Consider the following 27,370-nt stretch of genomic DNA (forward strand, 5'->3'; position numbering starts at 1 on the left):
TATCTGGGCCTAGCTTCCTTTGTCACGTCCTCCCCCTTGGTGCAGCGCTAACCCCAGACGCCTCCTTCCGGTATCCGGGCCTAGCTTCCTTTGTCACGTCCTCTCCCTTGGTGCAGTGCTAACCCCAGACATCCCCTTCCGGTATCTGATCCTACAACCAATCACTAGTAGGCAGGCTGAGGAGGAGGGGCTAGGAAGGTATATAAGGGGCGGTAGGATTGGGTTCGCTCTCTTGCTCCTGCTCTCTTGCTCCTGCTCTTGCTTTCCTGCTTGACCTTGCTGTGATGGTCTCTGAATAAAGTTCGAGTGCTTGCACCTCCTGATCGGCTCATCTCTGTGTTTATCCGGGTGGGCTCCGAGGACTGGTGAGTATGACCCTGGCAGCCTGCTCCTGTTAGAAGGAGAGTGCACAGCCCAACCGGCACAGGGATAGTTTTCCTGTATGAGACGGCAACTGAGCTGAGTTTTGAAGAAAATTAAGGGTTATAGGAGGTAAAGGTGAAGGAGTGTACAATGTGAGCAAAACCAAACAGAAAATAGAAAGTTTATAGAGAAGGAACAGCAAGTCTGAACACAGATTGAAACACTTTTCACTCTTTTTTTTCATGTTTTTTTTTTGTTTGTGTTTTCTTTCACAGCATGACTAATATGGAAATGTATTTTGCATGATTGTACATGTATAACATCAAATTGCTTACCATCTCAGGGAGAGGAGAGGGAAGAGGGGAGAGAATTTGGAAATCAAAAATTTTTTAAAGGAATGTTAAAAATTGTTTTTACATGTAAACGGGAAAAAATAAAATGTTATTCAAAATTTTATTTTTACAAAAGAAAGAACAGCAAGCAGGGCAATTTGGTCTGAGCATATACTCTATGATGTCTCCCCCATTAGATTGTGAGCTCCTGCAAGGGCAGAGATTGTCTTTTGCTTCTTCTTGAATTATCATTGCTTAGCATAATGCCTGGCAGATAATAGTTGCCTAATAAATGTGTATTGACTGATTGAGAGGAAATCACAGGTTCAGCCCCCTCTACCTCACAAAAACAAAAATATTATTGCATAATTTTACCATAATTCATTTAGTTTTTAACCTTGTTTCTGAACTTCTAGGGTACTTCCAGGCTTTTATGTGTATGTGGGGGGTTTTTTTATTATAAATAATACAACCATTGAACAATCTTTAAGCATTTTTGTTGTTTTAACAATACTCTCATAAAGCAATGGAATTAGTAGGTCAGAGGGTATGTTTTTTTTAACTTTTACTGCATGTTGTCAGATTGCTCTTCCTCTAAAAATTCTGCAAGTTTGCAATTCCACCAGCAATGAATGACTATGCTGGTTCTTCTATAGCCCTGTTAGCACAGAATTTTGTTATTTTTAATTATTTTTTGCCAATTTGGTATGTTTGCAATGAAACCTCACAGTTTTTTATTTTGCATATTTTTTCCATTTAATAGCATTTTATTCTTTCTAATTATGTAAAGATTATCTTGCATATTTTTGATTTATAATAAAGTTAAGCATCATTAACATTACAAAATTACTAATAATTTTTCTCTTTTCCAAACTTTGTCTTCTAACCACTTATCCATTGTAAATGGAGGCTTTTACTTTCATCAATGTCTAATAATTCCTTTATATATTTTAGATAGTGGTATTAAAAAAAAATCTATCATATTGCTGAGTGAAGTGAGAAGAACCAGGAATCCATTATACACAATAAGAGCAACATTGTGTGATGATAAACTATGACAGACTTAGCTCTTCTCAGCAATACAATGATCCAAAACACTTCCAAAAGACTTGTGATGGAAAATGCAATCCACATCCAGTGAAAGAACTAAGGAGTCTGAATGCAGATCAAAGCATATTATCTTCACATTTGTTGTTGTTGCTTTTTCTTTCTCATAGTTTTTCCCTTTTGTTCTGATTCTTCTTTCACAACATGACTAATGTGGAAATATGTTTAACATGACTGAACACGTATAACCTATAGCAAATTGCTTGTGATCTCAGGGAAGGGAAAAGGAAAGGAAGGAGGGCAAAAATTTGGAACTCAAAATCTTACAAAAATGAATGTTGAAAACTATCTTTACATGTAATTGAAAAACCTAAAATATTATCAAGTGCAAAAAAACTATCATATTTGCTGTATTCTTTCCCAATCCTTTTTCTTTTAATTTTTGTTATATAAATATTTTAATTTAATGTAGCCAAGTATACCCATCCTCTCCATAATAATTCCTTGTATTTGTTGAATGGAAAAAAAGTCATTACCTCCTCCACAATAGAGTTAAATACATTATTTACAACCTTGGAGCCATCCTTAAGTCATCACTCTTTCTCACTCCTTATATCTAATTAGTTGCCAAGTCTTCTTGATTTTTGTGTATCTCACATCTGTCCCTTTTCTATACTCATAGGACCACTACCATAGTCCAGGCTCTCTTTACTTCATACCTGGACTATTGCAATACACCCTGCCTCCCAATCCTCTATTGGTCTTTTTGTCTTTCTTTCTTTCTTTTTTTTTTTTTCAGATCATCCTCCACAGTTTCCAAAATGATGCTCATAAAGCACAAATCTGATTATGTTACTCCCTGGATCATGAAGATTCATTCCAGTGGCTCCCCCTTTGTTTCTAGGATAAAATACAAAATCCTCTGCTTGGCTTTGGAAGTCCTTTAAAAACTTCTGCCTTTCAATATGAGATGGGGTGAAGGAAGAGTTAGTGGCAGAAGTCATCTAAATGATACGAGATTAGAAAGAGAGAAAAGGGAATTCACAGTGAATGGCCTCAATTTTTTTTCTATAAAACATGAGGCAAGGTTCTCACTTGAACACATTAAAGGAAATGAGGGAGACCCGGGAGGTTTGAGCAGGGATGAAAAGGCTTGGAAAAGCTGCTATGGGAGTGGGATAGTGAGTTCATAAGGGAAGTACAATAGGATTGCCTAGCAGCAGTAAGGTCCCAATTGGAGTAATACAACATAAATTTGTAGTAGACTTAGAACAGTTGCGTGTTTTCTCTATTTTTGTTCAACAGCGTGTGTGTAGGAGAAGAGGCAACAGATGACGGGAATGATCCATTGCTGAGGTTTGGCAGGGTACAATCAGTGATATGATAAGGGGGCCAGGGACTCAAGAGAAGAGGAAAGTATAGAGTTGAACTAGTTCACCAAGAGGTCAAGATGGGGAAAAGAGGAGAGAGTAGCTAGTGGAAGGGAAATGACCTGGAAGACAACTGAGGGATGAAGGGATTAGACATCACAGTGTGCATGAAGAGTAAGGGTTCAGTGAGGGAAGGCAGAGGAAGAGATAGAAAGCCAATAGACGATGGTCAGATAAGGATATTTTCAGATTCTTGAACATGGAGAGGGTACATTGGTGAGTGATGGCAAGATCAAGGATATGACCATCTTTGTGTAGGACTGATGTGGAATGGAGACGTAAGTAAGAAGGTCATGGGAAGTGAGTAGGTTGAGAGACCGAGTGGTCAAGGTATTTGAGGGAAAGTCAATATGTATGTTGAAGTCCAAAGAATGAGGGCAGGAGCTGGGGAGGAGGGAAAAATTGTGAACCAGGTTGTTGTTGTTTGTCCTTTGTTCCTGAAGAAGACCATGATATCAAAAAGGCAATGCCATGAATTACAAGTGAATTGTGAGGGACAGCTGTGCAAAGTCACCAACCTCACTTTCTCCTCTGGAGCCATCTGGGCCCAGTGGCAAGATATAGATCAGGAGAACTGGAGATAAGCCTGGAGCCAGTAGGAGAGCTTGGCCTTTGTAAACTAAGGTCTTTGCCAGGTCTCAGTTTGACTGAGGGACCACCCAAGGTAAGAAATGAGGCAAAGAATGGCCTCTTTTACCTAGTCCAAAAAAAAATCAATCTGGGAGGAGAGGACCCTCAGGGTTTCTGGCCAAAACAGAAACAATTGCTATTTACATTCACTCTGAACCATTAGGGCTGAAACAATGACCCAGTGGGCTAAACACATTGAGGTACTGAACTCACTGAATAAGGAAGGGGAATGGCCTAGAGGTCTGCAGACCATGAGTACCATGACTTTGATTGGGTAGTAGTGAATTCCTTGTGCAAAAATGGAACCATTTTCCACCAAATGAAACTTGCGGTCTTAGTTGCCTTGAAAAAATTGAGTAACTGCTAGATAGTGTAGCAGATAGAGCACTAGACCTGGAGTCAGGAAAACCTGAGTTCAAATAAGATCTCAGACACCTACTAGGAGTATGACCTTGGGCAAATCACTTTAACCTTAGTTTCCTCATCTGTAAAATGGGCATAATAATAAGATCAACACCTGAATTCAACTCTGCCTCAGACACTTAGTAGCAGTGTGACCCTGGGCAAGTCACTTAACCCTGTTTGCCTCAGTTTCCTCATCTGTAAAATTAGCTGGAGAAGGAAATGGCAAGCCACTTTAGTATCTTTGCAAAAAAAACCCCAAATGGGGTCATGAAGAGTTGGAAACAACTGAAAATGACTGAACAACAACAACTTCCCAGGGTTGTTGCAAAGATCAAATCACATGATAATTGTAAAGCCCTTGCCACAGTGCCTGGCACATAGTTAGTGATATATAAATGTTAGTTAGCTATTATTATTATTATCACAGACTGGAACCCTGATCCTTTTAACTCCAAGACTTCCTGAGTTTATACACTCTACTATATGCCTCTTATATAATAGAATACTATAATGCAGTTAAGACCAACAATTATGAAGAATTTGAAAAGACCTTCATGAAAAGGAAAGTAGGGAGATGGAAAAGAAAGGAAATAGAACCAGAAGAACAGAATGGACACTAACTACAACTATATTAGTGAATGAAAGTGAACGAATAAAGAATCCTACTGGAGGCTTAAAAGGAGTGACTGAAGAGTTGTCATGATATTTTGCTGTTTGAAACTAAATTAAATGCAAATCATTAAGAATAAGTTTAATTATGTTGACAAAATATATCTTCTTGGATTTGGGAAAACCCCTAGTCTTATCAACCATAGAGCTATACTCCATCCCATAGTGCTGGATTAGTCAGTCAGTAAGCATTTGCTAAGTGTTTATTATGCGCCAGGCACTCTGCTAAGTACTGGGGATACAACGAAAGGCAAAAACAGTCCCTGCTGTCAAGGAGCTCACAGTCTAATGGGGGAGATAATATGGAAACAACTAAGTAGATACAAGATAGATACAGTTTTCCCTTCCACCTCGTGACTTTCCCCATTGCAGTTTCAATATATCACAGGTTGGCATAAGAAATTAATGAGAATTTGGGGGGAGCTTTGCAGAAGCCACAGACAACACATGAAGGCCAGCCAATGACACAAAAAAAGTTTAGAAACTCAGAAATGCATAGAATATATGTATAGTATTGTATACTATCAACATATCTTAGCTTTTAACACCATAATAATTCAGACTTCTTCTCTGGTACACAGGGAGAGCCAAAAAATTTTACATGGATTCTTCAGGTCGGGAGGTGGGAGGCAAGGGCCTTACTCCTAATCCCCACAATGTGGAAAGGATACCTGTACAGAGGAAATGGAAGTCACTCAGAGAGGAAGGAGTTAGCAACTGGGGGAATCAAGGGAGACCTCCAGAAGTTGCTGGGATCAGAGCTGCTGAGTTGAAGGAGGCTAATGAAGATAAGGGTGGGAAGAGAGGAAGGGGTAGGACATTCTCGCCTTGGGGGATAGCTGGCGCAAAGCATGGAAAGAGGAGGTCAAGGAACTACAAGTGAACCAGTATTGCTGGAACCTAGAGTTGGCGGAGAAGAGAAAAATGTAAGATTGGAAAGGGGGGATGGGGTCAGGTTATGAAAAGCTTTAAATGCCAAACAGAGGAGTTCATATTTGATGCTAGAAGTGATAAAGTTTCACAGGAAATCATTGTAGGGGATGAGGAGAGGAGGCAGAGAACATGATCAGACCTGTGCTTTAGAAAAATTGTCTTAGGAACTGAGTGGAAGATAGAATGTAGACAGGAGAGACTTAAGACAGGGAGAGCCATTAGAAAGCTATTGCAATAGTCCAGAAGGGAAGTAATAATTAATTATTAGGGTAACAAAGTTTAAAAAGAGAGGGAGAGAAGTAATAAGAGCTGTGGCTGTATGAATGTAGAGAAGGGAATGTATACAAGTGATGTAGTGAAGATAAAATGATTAGATTTGGCAACAGATTAGATATATGGAGTGAGTATGATTGCAGAGCTGAGGATGACACTATGTTTGTGAACCTGGGTGACTAGGAAGACAGTATTGTCCTCTATAGTAACAGGGGACCTGGGAAGAGGGAAGGGTTGAGGAGGAAAGATGATGAGTTCTGTTTGAGACATGGTGAGCTTGCAGTGCATCATAGGAGACTGGAGAGTTGGAGCTGTCCCAGAAACATATGGTGATGCATGACCATAACTCAGGAGACAGACTCTGGCTGAATACAGAGATTGGAAATCATCTATATAAATTGATCATTGAACCCATGGGAGCTGATGAGATAAACAAAGCAAGATAGAGTATAGAGCAGAGGTTCTTAATATGGTGTATGTGAACTTGGGTTTATTATTATTATCATTATTATTATTATTTTGACAACTGCATTTCAATATACTTTATTTCCTTTGTAATCCTATGTATTTTATTTTATGCCTTTAAAAACATTATTCTGAGAAGGGCTCTATAGATTTCACCAGACTGACAAAGGAGTCCATGACACAAAAAAGGCTAAAGAATCTCTGGCACAGAGGGAGAAAGGAAAAGAGCTCAGGACGGAGACTTGTGGGATACTAAAGGTTAGCTAGCATGACATGAATGAAGAACCAGCAAAAGAGATTGAGAAGGAGCAGACAGACAAATAGGAGAAGAATCCAGAAAAGGAAGTGTCATGAAAATCTAATGAGGATAGAGAATCCAGAAGAAGGTAATCAAAAGAGTCAAATATTACAGAAGTTTAGTATTAAGAAAAGACACATGTACATGTACACATATGTAAATATATTAAATATACACATATGTATATGTATGCATATGCATGGAGAGAATATGAGCATTTATTAAGCACTTACTATGTACCAAGCCTGTGTTTAACTCTGGAAATATAAATACCACCCCCCCCCAAAAAAAGATACTCCCTACCCTCAAGGAGCTTACATTCTAATGGTCAAAGACAACACAAGAAGGAGAGCTAGAAAACTGGAGAGGGGATTCAGAAAGACCAAGGAAGGCTTTCCTTTCCTCCACTTCCCAAATGTCTTACTCCTTTATCTCACTGGATCTAAAAGGTTAGTCCACTCACTCTAACAAAACACAGTTCTCATCACCTTTGACTGCCAGGCTATCCAAGTACTAGTCCAAGGGCTTATATCTTGAAGGGTCTCTCATCCATGTAGCCTGGAGCTATCTAAGCAGGATAGGAAAACCAATTGGCAAGTGGGCAGGGCTAAGAAATCAGGGAGGAGTTCATCCTGGTGCTCAGAGGCTATTATAACTCTTGACATAGAAAAGAGCACTGGACACCCAAGAAGAACCCCCAAACATGAAGAGGTCAATTGAGCTATTCCTGGTAGGATTTTTCTGGGTCCTCACCTTTCTGTGCCAGGCTGAAAACTCATGCCCAGGTAAGCAAGGGTAATTCCTTTACAGCTACATTTAACTTCCAAGGACAACTCTCTTTCAGGAAGAACCACAGAGAAATGAACAATAAGTCTTCATCTCCTCTTCATGACAGGGGACAGGTAAAATTCCCCCATGTCCCTGGGATCTCCCTTGAATTCCCAGACCAGAAAGCCCAGGAGTAGCGCTGCCAATAAAGATATTAGTGGGTCTGAAGAGTTTCATGGGGGTTCAAGTGACAGCCTGCAAGACTGAATTGACTCTAAAGGTTGTTGCTGAGGCCAGTGTCACCATGCAGGTAAGAATTCCCAATCCACAAAAATCCAGGCTGACTAAAAAGATCACATGTGGATAGAAACATCCTGTCCTTCTGCTCAGTTATTTTCCAAAAGGATCCATCACTTTGTAAAGTAATTCCCCACAGGACTCTTCTAATAACAGGCTTTCTTTGTGTGCATATGATGTAATCCGTTACATGCACAACTTTTTATTGTGTAAATGAAGGTCACCAGTTGTCTATATATGTGTCACTGAAAAGTTAACAGTTTCAGAGGATCTTGATTACACTCAATTGTCAACTCTAACACTTATTTATTTGATCTAAGGTTTCCGCTTATTAGGACAATGAGTATAGGAGGCCTTTAATAAGTATTGGTTAAGTGAATGGTACATATAAGTAAATTTTCTAAAGTTTGCAGGTACAATGAAATTCAGTCAAGGTTTTTCTTTCCTCACAATTTTGATTCAGGTAATTATTGCTCAAAGTTAGATGGATGGATAGATAGATAGATAGATAGATAGATAGATGGACGGATGGATGGATGAATGAATAAATAAATAGCTTTTTTAATAGTAAAATTAAAAACATTACCATGAATCATGTATTTACTCATTTTTCTTCCCTGCTGGAGACACAATGTGAAGACTTGAGGCTGGGAATTACACAGTTATTTCAGGCAGGGTCTTTTTTGCTGCTTCTACCATCTAAAGAAGAAGGCAGCAGCTTCTTGGGCCTCTCAGCCTGAGCCTAGGCCCTCATTGCATATTTCAGAGGTGAAGGTGGTAGGTCTGGAATCCTCAGAGAAGATCTTCATGATCCAAGGGTGCTCAGGAGCTCCTGGAGCCCCAGGACCCAAAGGAGAAGCTGGCATTGCTGGAGAAAGAGGTATGCAGTTGCCCTGGAAGAGCCTTTACCAAGGAGGGAAGAAGAAAAAGAAATAAAAAGAGAGAGACTGGGAGGAAAGGGAGGGAGTAAAAGGGAGAAGAGAAAAAGGAATAGAAGAGAAAAAAACTGATAATAAAAGATCTCTCTGTGTCCATCCTTTCCCTCCTGTCCCTAGCCCAATAAGCTCAGTTCTGCGGAGCTCTCCTATCTCCATCCGCATCTCCACTCCTGTCCTTGGACTCAAACTAGGCTAAGGGCAGCCTAGGTCTTCATCCTTGGGTCCAGAAGAGCTAAGGTTGCCCCTTCCTTCCCCACTTAAGTGATAGTCAGGAGTCTCATCTCTCTCCTAAAAGGACCCAAGCTTTCATCCTTGTGTTTGCAGGACTGAAAGGTCCTCCAGGGAACCCAGGCAAAGCTGGCCCAATGGGAAGCAAAGGTAAGAGAGAACAATACCTCAGCATCTTTGATATATACCTAATAACAGAGGTTCTTCATTACCTTCAGTACAGTATTTCAATTCATCACCCATTTACTAAGTGCCTTATTTGTGTGAGGCACTGTACTAACTTCTGGCAAAATGCCTTGTGATATGAAGGGATGACCGATTTGTATATCACTAAAAAAGGAAAAATTTGGTAGAGTCGAAGGGAGAATTTATTTTGCTCCAATCCCAGATTGAGCTGTTATTTGCTTTTTCTGGATCTGGAAGGGGAGAACTTTTAAAAAGGAAGTACAAATATGGCAACTTGTTTTGCATTTTGTCAAACCATCATCCTTGAAAAAGTAGGGAACTGATTTGTTTCACAGAATCTAACATTTCTAATTTGTTTGGAGGATAGAAGACATTGTATGAGAGTGTGACACCTACTGGTTAAGTGAGGTATTGCTACTTAGCTCTGTCAGACATCCACAGATTCCTCTTCATTAAATGGTACAGTTATAAAAGAGTTTGGAGTATGAATACCCAGGTCAAAGGAGGAAAGGAGGGCTCCCAGATACAGAAGAGATTTTAGTGTCAGGAAATGATAAGAAAGTTAAAACTTTTCTTGGAGCTACATGACAATTCTGATCAACTTCAGCAACACACAGCCCACAACACACCCAAATACTGCCCAAACCAGATTAAAATGTAATCAAGTAAATAAAAATACAATAAGACACAGATAATATTACATTTTAAAACTAAGTCAACATGTGACCCACAGGGAGCTTTATGTACATATTAGTTACCAGTTTCTTGAGTTTGACACCACTGATCTACAGTACAACACCCATTATGTCATAGTGCTGATCACCAACTTAGCCCTTTACTCTCCAAGAGTTTCCAACTCAGTCACTGGATATTTTTTTCTGTGCAGAAGAATCTTCAACTTTATAATGGAAGTTGAAGGGAAAATGGTACTGTCTTTTTAGAAATTCCCTTTGTAGCCTTCTTTGCTGAGATATATCTATTATTTAAAGAGGGAGAGTACAATAATTACAGACTCCCAAGAATCATTGAGCATGTACGCGCACACACACACACACACACACACACACACACATACACACTCACACACATAGTTACTCACACAAGTATTGTTGAGGCCTCATAGTACCTAATAAATGCAGCTTCCTCCCGTGCAGAACCCCCATTGGGATGCAAGAACAGGTCAGGAGTACTAGACCAGTGATTATACTTTAGATTTCTGCCCAAAATCCCAATTTCTGTTTGGTTTTTATGTAGTCAAAGATAAAAGGCACACAAGATGGTGGTGGATACAGAGAATAGAGAACCAAGGCATTATAGAAGAAGAATCAGGGAAGAAGGGACCCTGGAATGAGATCGACTCTATTTATATTCTTTCTGAAGTATACACTCATAGAAGCCTTGTAGTAACCACAAGAGGTCATAAAGTCCATCTCCTACCTCCAGAAAGGCCTAAAATTAAACCATCTCAATGCGACCGAATTTAACAAACTGAGGGCATAGTGGTAAATAAGACATAGACGTTTCTCTCAAGAAGTTAAGGAGATAATTCAGGTGTACAAATAGATATAATATATATTTAACTGAGATAAGTATAATGGGGTTTCCCTTTATATGTATAATGGATTTACTCCCTAATCTCACCCACATAAGTAGGTTGGGTCCTCAGAGGGGCGGCTACTATAACTATTTTCATGGTTCTAGTAGTAACCTTGAGAATGGCAGGTGGTGAGAAGATGGGGAGGTGTTGAGGTGTAGTCTTACTACTACTGCTCCCAAGCCCAGCATACTTCCCAGATGGCACAGTTAACTTAACAAATGCACTTATTCAAAAGGCAAAGCAAGAACAGTAATTACATAACATTCCACTCAATAACCTGGGATGTATTCTCCCTCAAATGTATGTAGCACACATAGGAAGAGTGGATTTAAATTTAAAGTCACTTGGTAGTGAGGCATGGCAGATGTGCTGGACACATGGCCCTGCTGCTAAGCTGGGCTGCTCCACTACTACAGGGCCAGGCTGCTGCTCTGCTAGGATGGGCCTCTTGGCTGCTGGGGTAGAGTTTACTGCTTCAGAAAAGAACCTTAACCTGGGACTTGCAGAAATTCTCCAGGTCTGTTCCCTTGCCCAGACCCTGAAAGGTTTTCACCTTTTAGGCAGCAGGTGTCAGGGCAGAAAAGTATATAGCCTCTCTTCCATCAGGTTCTAGAGTCTTCCCTTAGATCAATCTTCCTTTCCAAATCCAATGACCTTTCCTCAATCCTCATTCGCCTTGACCTCTCCATGGCCATTGACATTGTTAATCACTCTTTCTTCCTTGATACTCTCTTCTCTCTAGGTTTTCAGGACAACACTTTTTCCTGGTTTTCCTCCTACCTATCTGATCACTTCTCAGTTTCCTTTACTGGCTCTCCCTCCCCGTCACACCCTCTAACCACACACATCCCTCAAGGTTCTGTCCTGGGCCCTCTTCTTTTCTCCCTCTATATTACTTCCCTTGGTGATCTCATCAGCTCCCATGGATTTAATTACCATCTCTATACTGATGATTCTCAAATCTACCCTTCCTACCCCAATCTCTCTGCGGACCTCCAATCACACATCTCCAACTGTCTTTCAGACATCTCAAACTGGATGTTCAGAAGACATTTTAAACTCATTATGTCCAAAACAGAACTCATTATCTTTCCCCCCACTCCCAAACCCTTTTCCTTTTCAAGCTTCCCTGTCAATGGTGTAAAGGGTACCACTGTCTTCTCAGTCCCTCAGGCTTGCAACCTAAGAGTCATTCTGGACTTCCCACTATCTGTCACTCTCCATATGCAATCAATTGCCAAAGCCTGTCAATTTCATCTTTATAACATCTCTCAATTGTGCCCCACCTCTCTCCTCTGACACTGCTTTCATACAAACACAGGCTCTCATCACCTCACACCTGGACTATTTGCCTCAAGTCTCTCCTCACTCCAGTGCACCCTCAATTCAGCCACAAAAGTGATTTTCCTAAAGCTCAGGTCCAACTATGTCATCTCTCTCCTCAATAAATTCAATAAACTTTCTATCACCTCCAGGATCAAATACAAAATCCTTTGTTTGGCATTCAAAGCCCATCATAACCTAGATCCCACCACCAACACCTTTCCAGTCTTCTTATACTTTACACCCCCCGCACACACATACACATACACACACTGTATTCTTTGGCCTCCTTGCTATTCCACAAATAAGACACTCCATCTTTTGGCTCTGAGAATTTTGGCTGGTCGTCCCTCATTTCTGGAACACTCTCCCTCCTCATCTCTGCCTTCTGGCTTCAAGTCACAAATAAAATGCCATCTTCCAAGAGAAGCTTTTCCTAGTCCTCCTTAAATCTAGTGCCTACTCTCTTTTCATTCTTTCTTATTTATACGTGTTTGTATATGGTTGTTTGCATATTGTCTTCCCCACATTGTGAGCTCCTTAAGAAGAGGGACTATTCTTTCCCTTTCTTTGTATCCGTAGCAGTTAGCATAGTGCCTGGCACATAGTAGATACCTAATAAATGCTTCTTAACTGACTGACTGTTCCAGAGCTGGATACCCTCAGTGAGAGACCTTTTCTAACTTATGAGGATTAACTAGTATACTTACTATATCCTCATCTCTTCAGGCTAAGCCATAAACAAGTATAACCCTAAGTCTCTACATTTGGCCAATACTTATAAAGAATTCTGGGGTTCAAGGTTCATCAGTTATTAACTCTAAAGTTCTCTCATTGATCACATGAAAGTGAGTATCTGGGAAACAATGCGCTGAGGTTGTCTTTGCCCTAAATAAGTGGTCTCATCTGGCTTTCTTAGCATTTTTCATATTCAACTCACACTCCTTTTCAGTCAGCAATGTCAGTTTCTGAAAGGGGGCATAACCTTACATAAATAGAAAAGAAGCACAAAATGTCCTTAGATATTCCCATTATCTGAGGCAATGAACAGTTAACTGATATACTTGCCCAAGGTCTCCCAATGAAGTGGGCCAAAGTACACTGATTGAGTCTCAGCCTCTTCAGGTCACTAGGATCTAGGCCAAGGTTGCGCTTCTGGGCCTGACTTCAACTTAAGAACTCACACTCAGCTCTAAAATTATCTTTCCACAAATGTATTTTAAAGTATCCTTCCATATCTGCCCCCTATACAAATTCCCCTCCCTTTCTTCCTTCCTTTCCTCCTTCCTTCCCTCCTCCCTCTCCCTCCACTCTTGGAGGCTGGATTTCTTTTTTATGGACTATGCCTTAAACCCAAATCACTCTGGCTCTCATTTATTGGCCAATAGTAAGTTCTTCCCAAGCCTCAGTTGGTCATTGTTTGCAACCTAACCTACACTCAGAGTGACTGCAGATAGCAATTGTTCCTGTTTTGGCCAGAAACCTTGAGGGTCTTCCCCTCCCATATTGATTTGATTTGATTTGATTTGATTTATTTCATTGACTAGGTAAAAGAGGCCATTCTTTGCTTCATCTTCCCTAGTCTTAATCAATGAATGGGCATTGCCTCAGACAGACTGAGACCTGGGAAAGACATTAGCTTAAAAAGGTTAAGGCCTCCCGCTGCATCCAGGGCCATCTCCCATCATCCTGAATCTATATCTTGCCACTGGACCAGATGGCTCAAGAGGAGAAAGTGAGGCTGGTGACTTTGCCCAGCCCTTCTTCCCTGAAAACCAATTCACTTGCAAGTCATGACATCTTCTTGATGTCATGGTCCTCTTCAGGAACGAAGGACAAACAACAAAAACATACCAAGTACTGCTCTACCCTTTATACAGCCCCAAAGAATAAATCTAAAGCTGTAGCCAATACATGACTGACCAAAGATACCAAGGGGAAAAGAAGAGAGAGCTCATTTTCCTGACTTCACTGCAGTTTATTACCTGGGTTGTTAGATAGGATTATACTTCTTCCCCTATCACCAATTGCATAACTGAACAGACTCCAGGAAAGTGTGTAGTTGGCAACTCTTATTGGTCATAATCAGTAACAAGAAAATAAATTCCCAGAACAACAAAAAGGGAAAGATCTCTCCAGAACAGCCAAGAATTAAAATTTGTTTCTCTCTTTCAGGAGAAAAAGGAGCCCCAGGGATGTCATCATCCTTTGGTGAGAATACTCCTCATAATTACCCATGACAAGTCTGGACTGCTGTTTTTGAACAGAAAAAAAAAACTCTTAGTTTGAGAGGGTCCTTTCTCCCCAGACCCCAGGTTGCAGTCGTCTCCTGCCTACACAGTACAATCCTGACATTGTGACATAGGAGCTAGGTGGTGCAGTGGATAGGGCTCTGAGCCTGGAGTTAGGAAGACCCGAATTAAAATCTAGTCTCAGCTATGTGACCCTGAGCAAGTCACTTACTCTTTGTCTGCCTCCGTTTTCTTAACTGTAAAAAGAGAGTAATAACAGCACTTACTCCCCAGGGTTGTTGTGAGGACCAGATGAGATAATATTTGCAAGGTGCTTAGCACAGTACCTGGAGTAAAGTAAGTGCTATATAAATGCTTATTCCCTTCTCTCTCCCATGCTTCCTACTCCTGGCCAGCTGTTCCCTGGTACTTTCAAAGCTGTTAAAAGGGAAGGAGAGAATAACTGAAATGGAAGATCTTTAGGACACCAGGACCATAAGTTTAGAAAACAGACCTGAATGCCCAGGAAGCATCCTATCCTCTATGGAAGAGCTGTTGTTTAGTCGTTCAGTTGGGTCCGACTCTTCATGACCCTGTGGACCATAGGACACCAATACTATCCATGGGGTTTTCTATACTAAAGTGTTTTGCCATTTCCTTCTCCAGCTGATTAAAGCAAATAGAGGTTAAATGACTTGTCCAGAGTCACACAGCTAGTAAGTATTTGAGACCAGATTTGAAATTGGGACTCCCTAACTCCAAGTATAGCACCCTGTCTACTGATACATCTAGCTACCCCATGGAAGAATTACCACAAAATTTTTAAAAGGCTGTAGGGAGATCAGAAGCCATTCTCTCTATTTGAGAGAATTAGTCCTGTACTGAAGTCAGCTCAGAGATCTCTTCTGGAGAGCATTGGTCTGTGCTTGATTTGTTGAGAGGTAGAAGAAAAATGGAAAAGCAGAGAACTACCAAGAGAGGTGAGGCCAAGAAGAAAAGTCAATAGCCTCCTCAATTTCTTGTAGCTCTGATACATATACTTGGGGTGAAATCAAGGGAGCTAACATGGACTCTGCACCCCATGTCTCACATCCTGGTCATTGTGTGTCACATTTGGTCCCCTGAACTTTTGCCCCATTTTTCCTTTCACCTCCAGGGGCAAAGGATCTGGAAAACATGCTGTGTACGAATGGTAAGTGTGGCCCTGGATTACAGAAGAAGCAGCTGAAAGGTAGCACCAACTTCGGAATGAGAGAACATGAATCCAAAGCCCAAATCTGATACTTACCACCTGTGTAACTTTGGGCAAATCACTTAACTCCTCTGCTTCCTTTTCCTCATCTGTAGAATGAAGGGGTAGCCTTTTTGGTCCCTTCCAGGTCAAAATCTATAATTCTATGGGAGTGGCCCCTCTAAGAATAGGGCACCAGCTTGTAGGATAATGCCCAGGTAAGAAGGGCATTCTGCGATACTTGGGTCTAGAGAGGCACCAGCAGAGTTCCACTGGCCTCTAAAACAACTGAGGTGAAATGACTTTCACCATCACTTTGTAGGCTTGGGTTTATAAGGCGGGAATTCCAGAACTGATGATTTTGTCTTGGGCACTACGTCTGAGTATAAGGTAGCTGCCACCAGCGGAACAATTTGATCTAGGTCAGAATAGGGACTGGACTTGTGATTTCATTGTTATTGTGAACTCCTGGAAGAGGAAATTCCCTCCTCTAATGCAGATTGTCACTTCCACTTCCATTCACAGTCTTAGAGAGTTGGCTAGAGCACTAAGACATTAAGTGATCTGCCCAGTATGACAGAGCCAGGCTGTGTCAGGCATAACAAAGTCCACCTGACTCAGAAGCCAGCTCTCTGTGCACTTTGCCACACTGCTTCTCTTCAGGTTACAACTTAAAAAAAAAAAAAAGCAACACAGCTCTTGCTCTCAAGACACTTGCAGTCTAGCAGATGTGCAGACACAACACGCACATCAATAAGTATGATATGAGGTAAACCAGGATAAGGACAAAAGAAAGATGGAGACAGAGTCTTATAAGAAACTTGAGGAATTCACATTCCATTGGAAGGGAGCAGGAATGAGTAAAGGATATAGAGATAAAGGATGTGAAGACTTCATAAGAGATATAAGATATAAGATCTTAATAGAGAAAGATTGCAACAGCAGGGAGTATGCTCCAGGCATGGAGTATACTTCTTAAATGCACATAAGAAAGGGATCAGAGAATAGTTAGTGGGTCAGTTTGGCTAGAAAGTAAAAGCACATGAAAGATATTAGAGTGAAATAAAGGTAGGTTGGAGCCATATTGTGGAGGGCCTTACATACCAGACTAAGGAATTTGCATTTTTTTATGACCATTAGGGAGCCCCTAAAGGTTTTTGAGCATGGGAGTGACAGAATCAGACTGTGCATTAAGAAGGTGGATTTTGCAGCTGCATAAAGGATGGATTGGAGAGAGGAGAGAAAGGAGTCAGGCTGTTTCAGTAGTCTAGGTCAGAAGTAATGAGGGACTGAACCAGGGTAGTAGCTGTATGAGTAAAGAAGAGATGAATTTGAGACATGTTGAGGAGACAAAATTGACAACACTTGGCAACTGATTGTAGGCAGAGTGGTGAGGGAGATGAGAATGATGGCCCTGTCAACAAAAATAGAAAAATTGAAAAGAAGGGCAGCTTTAGGAGGTAAGATAGTGAGTTCAGGTATAAACATGTTTTTGAAGTGCCAATGGAAGTCAGTCATTTGGGGATATAAGACTAGAGACCAAGGCAACGATTAGGGCTAGAAATATAGATTTGGGAGTCAACTGCATAAAGGTGATCATAGAAGCCATGGGAGTGGACTAGACCAGTCCACAGAGAGAAAGAAAGAGAAAAAAAGAAGCAGGCCAAGGAAAAAGTCTTGGGTACACCTTGTTTTGTGTAGGTATTTTCAACCTGAGCCACATTTACCTCCTTCATCATTTGGCATTTCCTTCTCTCCAGGACCAAGAACCTGTAAGGATCTGGTGAACCAGGGGAAGATCCTGAGTGGCTGGTACACGGTCTATCCCCATGACTGCTCCCCCATGACTGTGTTATGTGACATGGACACCGATGGTGGGGGATGGACTGTGAGTGACTGCCTCCAGGAGCAGGCTGGCCTAAGCCCAAATCACTTCCTTTCTCTACGTCTCTGTTTCTCCATCTTTAAAATGAGGGATTTGGGCTAGATAATTGATAAGGTCCCTTCCAGCTCTGACATTCTGTAGTTCTGTGCAGGGAGCTAACACTCCACAGTTAATCACACTTTGTGAGGAACCTGCTCAGGGTCTCTTTTCTTATCACTAACCTTCCCGACTAAGTAGCTATTCATAGAATCTAGAATCCAGAAACTAGGTGCAGCTCGGTGGTGCAGTGGATAGAGCACCAGCCCTGAAGTCAGGAGGATCTGAGTTCAAATCTGGCCTCAGACCAAACACTCAACACTTACTAGCTATGTGACCCTGGGCAAGTCACTTAACCCCAACTGCCCAAAAAAAAAATAGAATCCAGAAACCAAGAGTGAGAATGAGACCTTCTCTGATCCTGTAGTCTAGTGATGTCAAACTCAAATAGACAGAAGAAGCAGTACACTATATATTGAAGGCCACATACTGACTTTAAAAAAAAAAAATTGTATATTTTAAAAAAATTTTCCACCAATTACATGTTAAAACAACTTTTCACATATTGACTTTTAAAACCACATATTAACACTATCATGATTTATTTTATTTTTATTTATTTTGTTAAATATTTCCTAATCAAAACTTAATCTGGTTTGGGCCACACTAGGGAATATTGTGGGTCACATGTGGCTGTAGGTACCATGTTTGACACCTCTGCTGTAATTCATTTTCCTTTCATTCTAACAAGCATCCCCAAAGTGTTTCTGGATCTCTAGAAAAGAGGTTCCACAACTACAGGCTGTTTCAGTGTCCAACAACACTTCTCATTGGAAAAGTCTCCTGTGGGTCTTACCTGACTTCCTTAGCAATAGAATTTTGTCTCCTCTTATTCTGTCTTCAGGGGTGATAGAGAATGGCTGGTCAGTGAGTTCCTTATAATAATCATCATGTGTTTGAAAGAAGTTATTAGGTCTTGTACTTAGTTTTCTGTTCTCTAGGAAAAACTAATCTCAAACTAAAACAAGAAGAAATTGCCTAAGGTTTAGTGGGAGAGTCTTCAGTTTGGAGAGGTCTTCGACCATATGGTCTAGGAAAGAGCATGTTAACTAGAGGACCCTGGGAGGATTTCATTCTTCCAAGCATAGTCACAGAATCATGGAATCAGAAGGGACCTTAGACTTCATGTACTCCAATCAATATCTGAACAGAAATCTCTTCAACCATGTCCCAGACAAGTGGGCATCCAGCATCTACATGAAGACCTTCAATGAGAAGAAACTCATTGTCTCCCAAGACAACCCATTAAACTATGGAACCCTTTTTGCTAGTCACTGTAGGCAGCAAGTGTCAGTAACCAACAAGGCAGGCTAAGCTGCCCATGTACTAGGAGATGGGGAAATCCCATCCTCACTCTTTCTGTGTAAGCCTAACTTTCTTTCAACTCTCTCCTCTCTCAAAGGAGAAAGGCCTTCCTTTCAAACCTACCCCTCCCAGAATGGTGGCCATCAATTGGAAATGGAAAGTACTCTTATCCATGCTTCTCTCCTGACAGCCTGCCACTTTCACAGGCTCCTAATTTATTTCTAGGATTATCTAAATCCATACATCAGGCTTGCATGGTCTAGCAACGTTGTCCCCCTTTACCCTAAGAGCTTAAAGTCCCCAGATCACTAGCTGCTGACCCAATGTTCTGTCTCCTCAAAGTCAAGAATACTTCCTCTCTTATTTTCTCTCTATTCATAAGCCTTAAAGAACATGTGGACCCAGCTTAGCATTTCTGCTAGCCAACAGGGTTTTACAATAGGTAAATAAGATCTAAGTTGAAAGCAATGCATGTGGAAGAAGTGCTCACACACCTAGCTAAGCAAAAGGAAAAAAGTAGTTTTGCAAGGAATCAAAAGAGGTTCTTCCCACATTCCTCTGATCTGGTCTCTTGTGCTGAATCTCACCTCCTCAGAGTTGCAGATCCCTGAGCTGCCCTTCTGGATCCTAATGCATCACCATGCATTGTTACTCCAGGTTTTTGTTTGGGGTTTTTTTGTTTTTTATTTTTTGTTTTTTGGCTAGGCAATGGGGTTAAGTGACTTGCCCAGGGTCACACAGCTAGTAAGTGTTATGTGTCAGAGACTGGATTTGAACTCAGGTCCTCCTGAATCCAGGGCTGGTGCTCTATCCACTGCGCCACCTAGCTGCTCCTACTCCAGATTTTTTGATAGACTCACTCATAGCTTAAATTTCTCACCATGCTGCTTGCTACCATCTCAGCTCCACTCTCTTTCTTCTGGCTTACCTGTCTGTTGAGTCTTTTCTTCTTCTTAATTCAGTCAAATCATCCCTTTGTCAAGTCTGTGTGCTCCCAAAGGCAGGCTACGTTCTACTGAGGCAAACTCTCTCTTTCTATGACTTCTACCTACTGCTCCTGGTCCTCTGCTCTGGGATGATATAGAGCAATCCTAATGCTTCAACCTTTCAGGCACTTAAAAACAGATACTCTATCCCTTCATAATCTTCTCTTTTCCAGACTGTACATATCCACCTCTGTTCCCTCCTCTTTTTCCACCATAGGTTTTCCAAAGACGAGCTGATGGGTCTGTGAATTTCTTCCGGGACTGGGCTGCATACAAGAGAGGCTTTGGCAGTCAGCTAGGGGAATTTTGGATGGGGAATGACAACCTCCATCGCCTAACAACTCAGAGTAAAAAATTCATCGTCTCTACCCACATTCCCCTGGGTCCAGGCAAAGGATCCTCACCCATAGATACAGGGCATATACAGAGTAGGGTGGTCCCTGTATGGTATGATGTGAAGAACGCTATAAAATGTCCCCTTGCCCAAAAGTATCTTCCTACTATTTGTCATAGAGACTAGAAGGCTACCAATAGAGAATCACTCCCTTAGCTCAGAAGGATCTCTAGTCAATTTAGTTCGGTTCAATCAATTCAATCCAACAAATACTTATTAAGTATCTACTATATGCCACATTTTGTTTCTATGAGGGTTTTTTCCCCTTCACACAGACTTCCTACAAATATAGAAATTTAGACTCTCTATAAATATTAATGTAACTATTCACATGCTAAATGTGAGTTCACAATCATAGACAGGTATCAAAAACTGATGATATACTTACTAATGGGGGAATGAATATATCTAATATTGACAGTCTATATAAATGAAATTGGAAAACATGGTAGACAGGCTAAGGAAAAGCACAGACTATGCTCATGGACAAATTTGGGGACAACATTTATAGGTTCAACTTGTCACAAGAGCCCTGGGGGTTGGAGAAGTCTAGCAGCCCTATCAATGGGAAGTGAATAAAGAAGATAGAAATGTGATAAATTAAAGCAACTGGCCTAAAACTTCAAGCCCTAAAGATAGTCCAGTCTGGAGACAGTAGGGTATCCTTAGGAAGTAGGAATTGACTAATAAAACACAATTTCATACCCTTTCTAAACAGGAAACAATGAACTCCGAATTGACCTCCAAGACTTTGACCACAACCATTTCTTTGCCAAGTACGCATCATTCCAGATTCTGGGAGAGACAGAAAAATATATGCTGATCCTGGGAAACTTTGTGGATGGGACTGCAGGTGGGTTATCCATGTTTCTGTGACAGGTAGAGGGCCCCAGGGAAGGGATAAAAGGTCATGTATTCAAATATCCCCGCAAAGACTCATCCAGTAAAAAGAAGTATTGCTTTTCCACCACCTTGCCCCTGCAACTCTGACTACCATTTCTGCTTCCTTGGCCAGAGTTTTCTGCCTCCCTACAACCTATGACTTAGGCACAATACCAAGGATGTAAAATCATTGGATACTTTCTGAGAGAGCTCAAGAGAGACTCTCCCTAGGTTCTGATACTTGCTCCATCACTGCAGTATCTTGGGCAAGTCAAGCCTCAATTACACCATGTACAAGAAGAGGGGGTTGGATGAGATCATCTCTAAGGTGTCCCAGTGGTATGTGATGTTATGACCTATTAAAATGAGGAGGCCACAGGCCCTTGTGTCTATCCCTCAGAAACTTACAGCCCCACTGCCCATATGAGGCACTCTATGGCATCATTATGGGATAATGGCAACACAAAGCTTAGTGGCAGATTTCACATTTTAGAATAGCTCGTCTATCCCCAGAAACAAGAAAACCTAAGAAGGATGATGATTAGACAATATATGTACTGGAAAGAGATGGTTAGGGAAAGGTGTACCCTAAAGGGGAGCCTTGCAGAAATGCTATGAGAGGATGTAGAGTGTAGGGAGAAGATAGGAGATAGATTATTTGGGGGCAGACAAAGGCCCTGGATAACATAAAAAAAGCTGCCTCCCTTGGAGGCATAGAGTAAGTGCTTGATAAATGCTTGCTTCCATCTTTGCTATATAGTTAGCCCCAATCCTCCCTGTGAGCTCCAGTCCCACATAATGGACCAAGATGCTCCACTAGCACTTCAGACTCAACATATCCAGAATTTGAACTTTTCTTCTTCCCCAGTAAACCTGCCCTCCTCCCAGTTTTCCTCTGTCATGAGCACCCCTATCTTCCCAGAGCACCAAATTCAAAACCAAATCTTTGAATCTTTTTACTCTTCTATCTCTGGAGCAGTTAGTTTCCAAGTTCTGTCAGTTCTATAAGAGGAAAGGGAACAAGCAAAAAGCACCTACTATGTTCCAGGTATTGGGCTAAGCACTTTATATATGTTGTTTCATTTGCTCCTCACAAGAACTCTGTAAAAAGTAGGTGCTATTATTATTTCCATTTTACAGTTGAGGAAATGGAGATAGACAGAGGTTAAGTGATTTGCCCAGGGTCATACAACTAGTAAATGTTTGAGCTGGATTTGAACTGAGGTCTTCCTGACTCTAAGCCCAGCACTCTATCCACTGAACTACTTAGCTTCTATAACATCTCTCAATTCCGTCCTCTTCTCTTTACTTACAAATCTACCACCCCAGCTCAGGCCCTAATCACCTCTGACCTGGGCTATTGGAGCTTCTTAACTGGTATCCCTGCCTCCAGTCTCTCCCCTTATTCATTCTTCACATCATTCTCAAAATACTCTTCCTCAGACATAAATTTGATCATGTCATTCCCCTGCTCTAAAGTTTTAATGGCCCCCATTGCCTCCAGCATAAAATGGAAAATCATTAGTCTAAAATTCAAGGCCCTTCATAGCTTGCCTCCAACCTCCTTATTTCATATTAGGCCATCACATACCTTACACTGCAGCCAGACTGGATTCCAAGGTGATCCCTGAACTCAATATATTAACTCTTGCTTCTTTATATTCATTCAAGCTTCCCCCTCTTCCTGGGTTGCACTTGCTCCTCACCTCTGCCTTTTCTATATTTTTTTCAAGAATCAGATCATGTACCTCATTTCCATGTTGCTTTTCTCATACATTTCTAGTGCTCTCTCCCCACCTCTGTAACTTATGACCTGTGTGACCTTAGACAAGTCAATTAACTACTCTGAGTTGTTTCCTTATCTGAAAATAAAGAGTTCAGACTAGATAGCCTCTGGGGTCCCTCCCAGCTCTAAATCATCCCTCATCATATTTCACCATTTCTCTCTCTCTCTTTCTTCTTCTTCTTCTTCCTCCTCTTCCCCCTTCCCTCTCTCTCTTCTCTCTTCTCTCTCTTCATCTTTCTTCTTACCCAGAGATGTTAAATGGCTACCCAATTAATCAATGACAGAGCCAGGGCTGGGACCCAGGTGCCCCTGGGCCTAGCCTATTGCACATTTCTCTAATTCCCTTTGTGTACTTTTGGAACATCATAGGGGTGGACAGAGTTGGACAACTAAGAGTTTTGGTTGTACCCTAATCCCTGCAGGTGACTCAATGACCTACCACAGTAACAAGTCATTTACCACCAAGGACCAAGACAATGATGAAGACAAATCCAACTGTGCCCAGATGTTCAAGGGGGGCTGGTGGTATGGAAAATGCCACTTTGCTAATCTCAATGGGCTCTACTTCCAGGGAAACCATGAAAGCTATGCCAATGGAATCAACTGGAAGACTGGAAAAGGGTACAATTATTCTTACAAAATATCTGAAATGAAGTTCAGGCCTGTCTAACCCCAGATACTCTGCAGCTATTGAAAGAATTCAGGACCAGACTATCAGGGGAGGGAGCTACACAAAGAACTATTGTTGATGCTGTTCCTAACCATAGTGTGGGTGTGGGCAAGATGGAGCAGAGATGCTGCTTGCATTGGGGAGGGGAGGGCATTAAAGGTAATTCTACACAAGTTCTAAAGGCATGGATATGGCTCAAGAATGCCTTCTGCTCAATTTCTCTCTCTACCTTCCTCTCCACTCTATTCCCACTACTACCAGCCCAGGGCAGGCCCTCATCAGCTCATATCCGTATTATCACAATAACCTCCTGACTGGTCTCCCTCTTTCAGTATTCCCCAATGCCTATGTAGCTATAATACACATTTCTGCCCCAGCAATCTTCCCAAAACACATCTCTGATCACGTCTGATGTTAGATGCATACGCAGCTAGCAGGTTCCATGGCTACAGCACTGGGCCTGGAGTCAGGAAGACCTGAGTTCAAACCCAGCTTCACTTGTTTAGTGGCTGTGTGGCCCTAGACAAGTCATTTAATCTGTTTGCCCCAGTTTCCTTAACTATAAAATGGGGGTAATAATCATATAACTTCCTACAGGGTTGTCATGAGGATCAAATAAGATATTTGTAAAAGCATTTAGCATAATGCCTGGCACATAGTAAGTATTATATAAATGCTTATTCCCTTCCCTTCCCTCCCCTCTTTACTCAAAAATCTAAAATGATTTCACATTGCCTACCAAATAAAAGCCTAATCTCATTTTAACCTTTGCTTAATCATTTACTTTCATGTTATATCACTGTTGCCTGTGTATTTCCTTTCTGCCCAGTAGAATTAGAATCTCAGTTTGAAGGGATCTCAGTGGTCATCTTGTACTAAATATACTTCAACAGGAATCTTCTAATCTTCTCAACAATAGCCCCAACAAGTGTTTATACAACTTAAAGACCTCCAGTGATAAGAACTTTTTTATCAAGCAATTAAGTGATACAGTGGACAAAGCACCAGACCTGGAGTCAGGAAGACCTGAGTTCAAAATCTGGCCTCAGATACTCACTAGCTATGTGAACATGGGCAAGTCACTTAACCTCAGTTTCTTCATCTATAAAATAGTGATATTAATAGCACCTGCTTCCTATGGTTATTGTAAGGGTTAAATGGGATAATAATTGTAAAGCACTCGGGACATAGTGATATGTAAATGCTAGCTGTTATTACTATTAGATTGTAAGCTACTTGAAGGCAAACATTGTCTTTTGCCTTTTTCTGTTATCTCCGGTACTTAGTACAGTGCATGGTACATAGGAGAAGCTTAATAAACGTTGATTGGTTGATTGATTACTTCATTTCATTTTTGTATAGCTTTTTTCCTTAAAGTAAGTGAAACTATTTCTCTGCAACTTCCTCCCATTGCTTCAAGGTCTTCATCTGGGGAAAAGCAAAACAAATTGAATGCCTCTTCCACCTGACAGCCCTTCAAATACTAAAAGATACCTATCATGTCCTCCCTAAATCCTCTTTTCTAAATATACCCAGTTTCTACAACTAATCCTTATATAAGCCATTACATTTTCTTTGCTTCCTTGTAGGTTTTCTTTTGTTCTCTGCTGTGCACTGTTTATTTTATTTTTCTCCTCCTCCCCCACACCCCACCTAAAAATGGCTACAATTAAGCATAGGTTATATATATACACAAATATATGCATATATATGCATATACATAGATCCCTATAAACATATACATATACTCTTACATATATATGTAACTCCATACTGTGCTTATTTCTACTTGTCATCTGTTTCTCTAAAAGTGGATAGCATCTTCCTTCATAAGTCCAAGTCTTCTATGTTGTGCCTCAATATAGTTTTCAGGCAATGGGAACCTACTTTGCTTCCCATTATTTGCTACTGCAAAATGGGTTGCTATGAATATTTTAGTGTTTCTTTCTGTCTTTTATATGTTATGGGGATATGCTTAGCAGTGGGATCTCTAATCAAAGGGTATATTTTAGTCACTTTTTAAAAAGCATAATTCCAAAGGGATTTTCAGAAGATCTGTTTTTATTCACCACTCCACCAACAATGTACCAGTGTGCCTGCTTTCCAACTGTTTTACCAACATTAACTATTTCCATCTTCTCCATTGTGTCAGGCATGAAGTGAAACCTCAGAATTGTTTTCACAGGATCATAGCTATGGGCCTGGAAGGAACTCCAAAGGCCATCTTGTCCAACCCCTTAATTCTGCAGATAAGGAAGGTGAGGAAAGACTTCAGTATGATTAAGTACAACCCTACAAGAATACAGACTGATATGCTCTATAAGAAAATAATCATCTGAATTATCCATGGGGGTGAGAGTGTAGGATGAACTTTTTTATACATTCTTAAACTGTTTCCCTCTCTCTTTAAGATCATTAATGATCACTGTTAGGAAGTGCCCAGAACTGGTGGGACTGTGATATCTTTCCAACCCCCTAATCCTGTGCCTCTGAAAAGCAGAGGGGTATATATATATATACACACACATATATATATACATATATACATCTTCCTGTCTGAGGTGGGATGAGCTGAAAGTTAAGAGTACTGGTAAATATTTAACAACCAACTTGGCAGATAGACAGTGGAGAGGGGAAACATACACATGACACATTTTTAAGCTTAATCTGCATTATTAACATCATTTTCTCCATCACTTTCTTAAGTCTAGAGACAATCAACAAAACCATAAATCAAACCCCGATTTGTAGCATTTGACAATTTTCAAGGTGTAAAAGCTCACAGTTAAAATTTAACAGTGCCAGGTTTGAGTTGGCTCTAGAACACCCCTGGTTGTTAACCTCCAGAGTAGAATTGCTCTTTTCCCCTTTCTCAAAGATTAATTCACAAACCACTTCTTCTTTGAAGCTTTCCCTGATGGTGATCTCTCCCTCAATCCATCAATAAGTGCTTATTAAGCTCCTATTATGTGCCAGGCACTGTGCTAGGCACTGCAGATACAAGGGCAAAAATGGAACAGTGCCTATCCTCAAGGACTTAACCTTCTATTGGGGAAGACAATGTGTGCATTTATATAGAATATATACAAAAAAAACACAAGTCTGATGAGATGGACTGGCCAATGAGAGCTAGTTTTTAGCTCATATGTATACATATTCTGCCTGTTTCCAATCTATAGGGGCTGATTTCAGGTCATGAGTGACTCAGGGTATTGGACTGTGTGAAAAGTCTTCTAAGTGGCTGCAGCTGGGAAGAAATGATGACTCAGGAATGGCTGAGCTAGAATTGAATGCTGCAGTCAAAAGATTTGACCCACCCATCTCTCAGTCTCTTTTTTGGCAGCTTAGAGTGAGAGGAGTATTGATGTGTGGGGGAAGAATAGCTGGCTAAATTTCTCCAACCTGGTGACAGTAAGCACATGGTGCCTCTTTAATAATTTTTTTAAAAGTTTATTCTTTCCTGATTTTACATGAATGAGAATTCCAAGATGAGAGTGCCCAGGCAAATGGGTAAGTTTGGGAGAGCCACAGCTAACATCAAAGGACCTACCAGCAACCAGAGTTAGCAGCAGAATCCACAGAAGCCTTCAGAAGCAGCCACAGGAGCCAGGAGGTGAACAAGCAGTAACCTAGAGATGGACATGCCCAGGCAGTAACCTTGTAAGCACTACATTCATGACTGGGAAGAGGTACAGCAAAGACTAGAATAGGTTTTCTTAGTG

At 41.0% G+C, this 27,370-nt stretch overlaps 1 protein-coding gene across 3 annotated transcripts; it reads left to right on the top strand.

Moving 5' to 3' along the window:
- The first annotated feature begins 331 nt into the window (after positions 1-331).
- LOC114033462 (ficolin-1-like) lies at positions 332-23,833 on the top strand. Of its 3 annotated transcripts, XM_027848956.1 has the most exons (10): positions 332-365; positions 7,513-7,630; positions 8,677-8,790; positions 9,173-9,226; positions 14,358-14,393; positions 15,570-15,605; positions 17,405-17,532; positions 20,134-20,263; positions 21,029-21,163; positions 23,401-23,833. In XM_027848956.1, the coding sequence occupies exons 2-10, from the start codon at positions 7,549-7,551 to the stop codon at positions 23,646-23,648; spliced, it is 963 nt and encodes a 320-aa protein (XP_027704757.1). In that variant the 5' UTR covers positions 332-365; positions 7,513-7,548; the 3' UTR covers positions 23,649-23,833. The 3 variants fall into 3 exon arrangements, with proteins under 3 accessions (XP_027704757.1, XP_027704764.1, XP_027704772.1); XM_027848963.1 differs by lacking the exon at positions 14,358-14,393; XM_027848971.1 differs by lacking the exons at positions 332-365; positions 7,513-7,630 and adding an exon at positions 7,761-7,923.
- Positions 23,834-27,370: the final 3,537 nt, after the last annotated feature.

The sequence above is a fragment of the Vombatus ursinus genome, unplaced genomic scaffold (genome assembly GCF_900497805.2).
Source record: "Vombatus ursinus unplaced genomic scaffold, bare-nosed wombat genome assembly UNPS02000580.1, whole genome shotgun sequence".
Lineage (NCBI taxonomy): Eukaryota > Metazoa > Chordata > Mammalia > Diprotodontia > Vombatidae > Vombatus > Vombatus ursinus.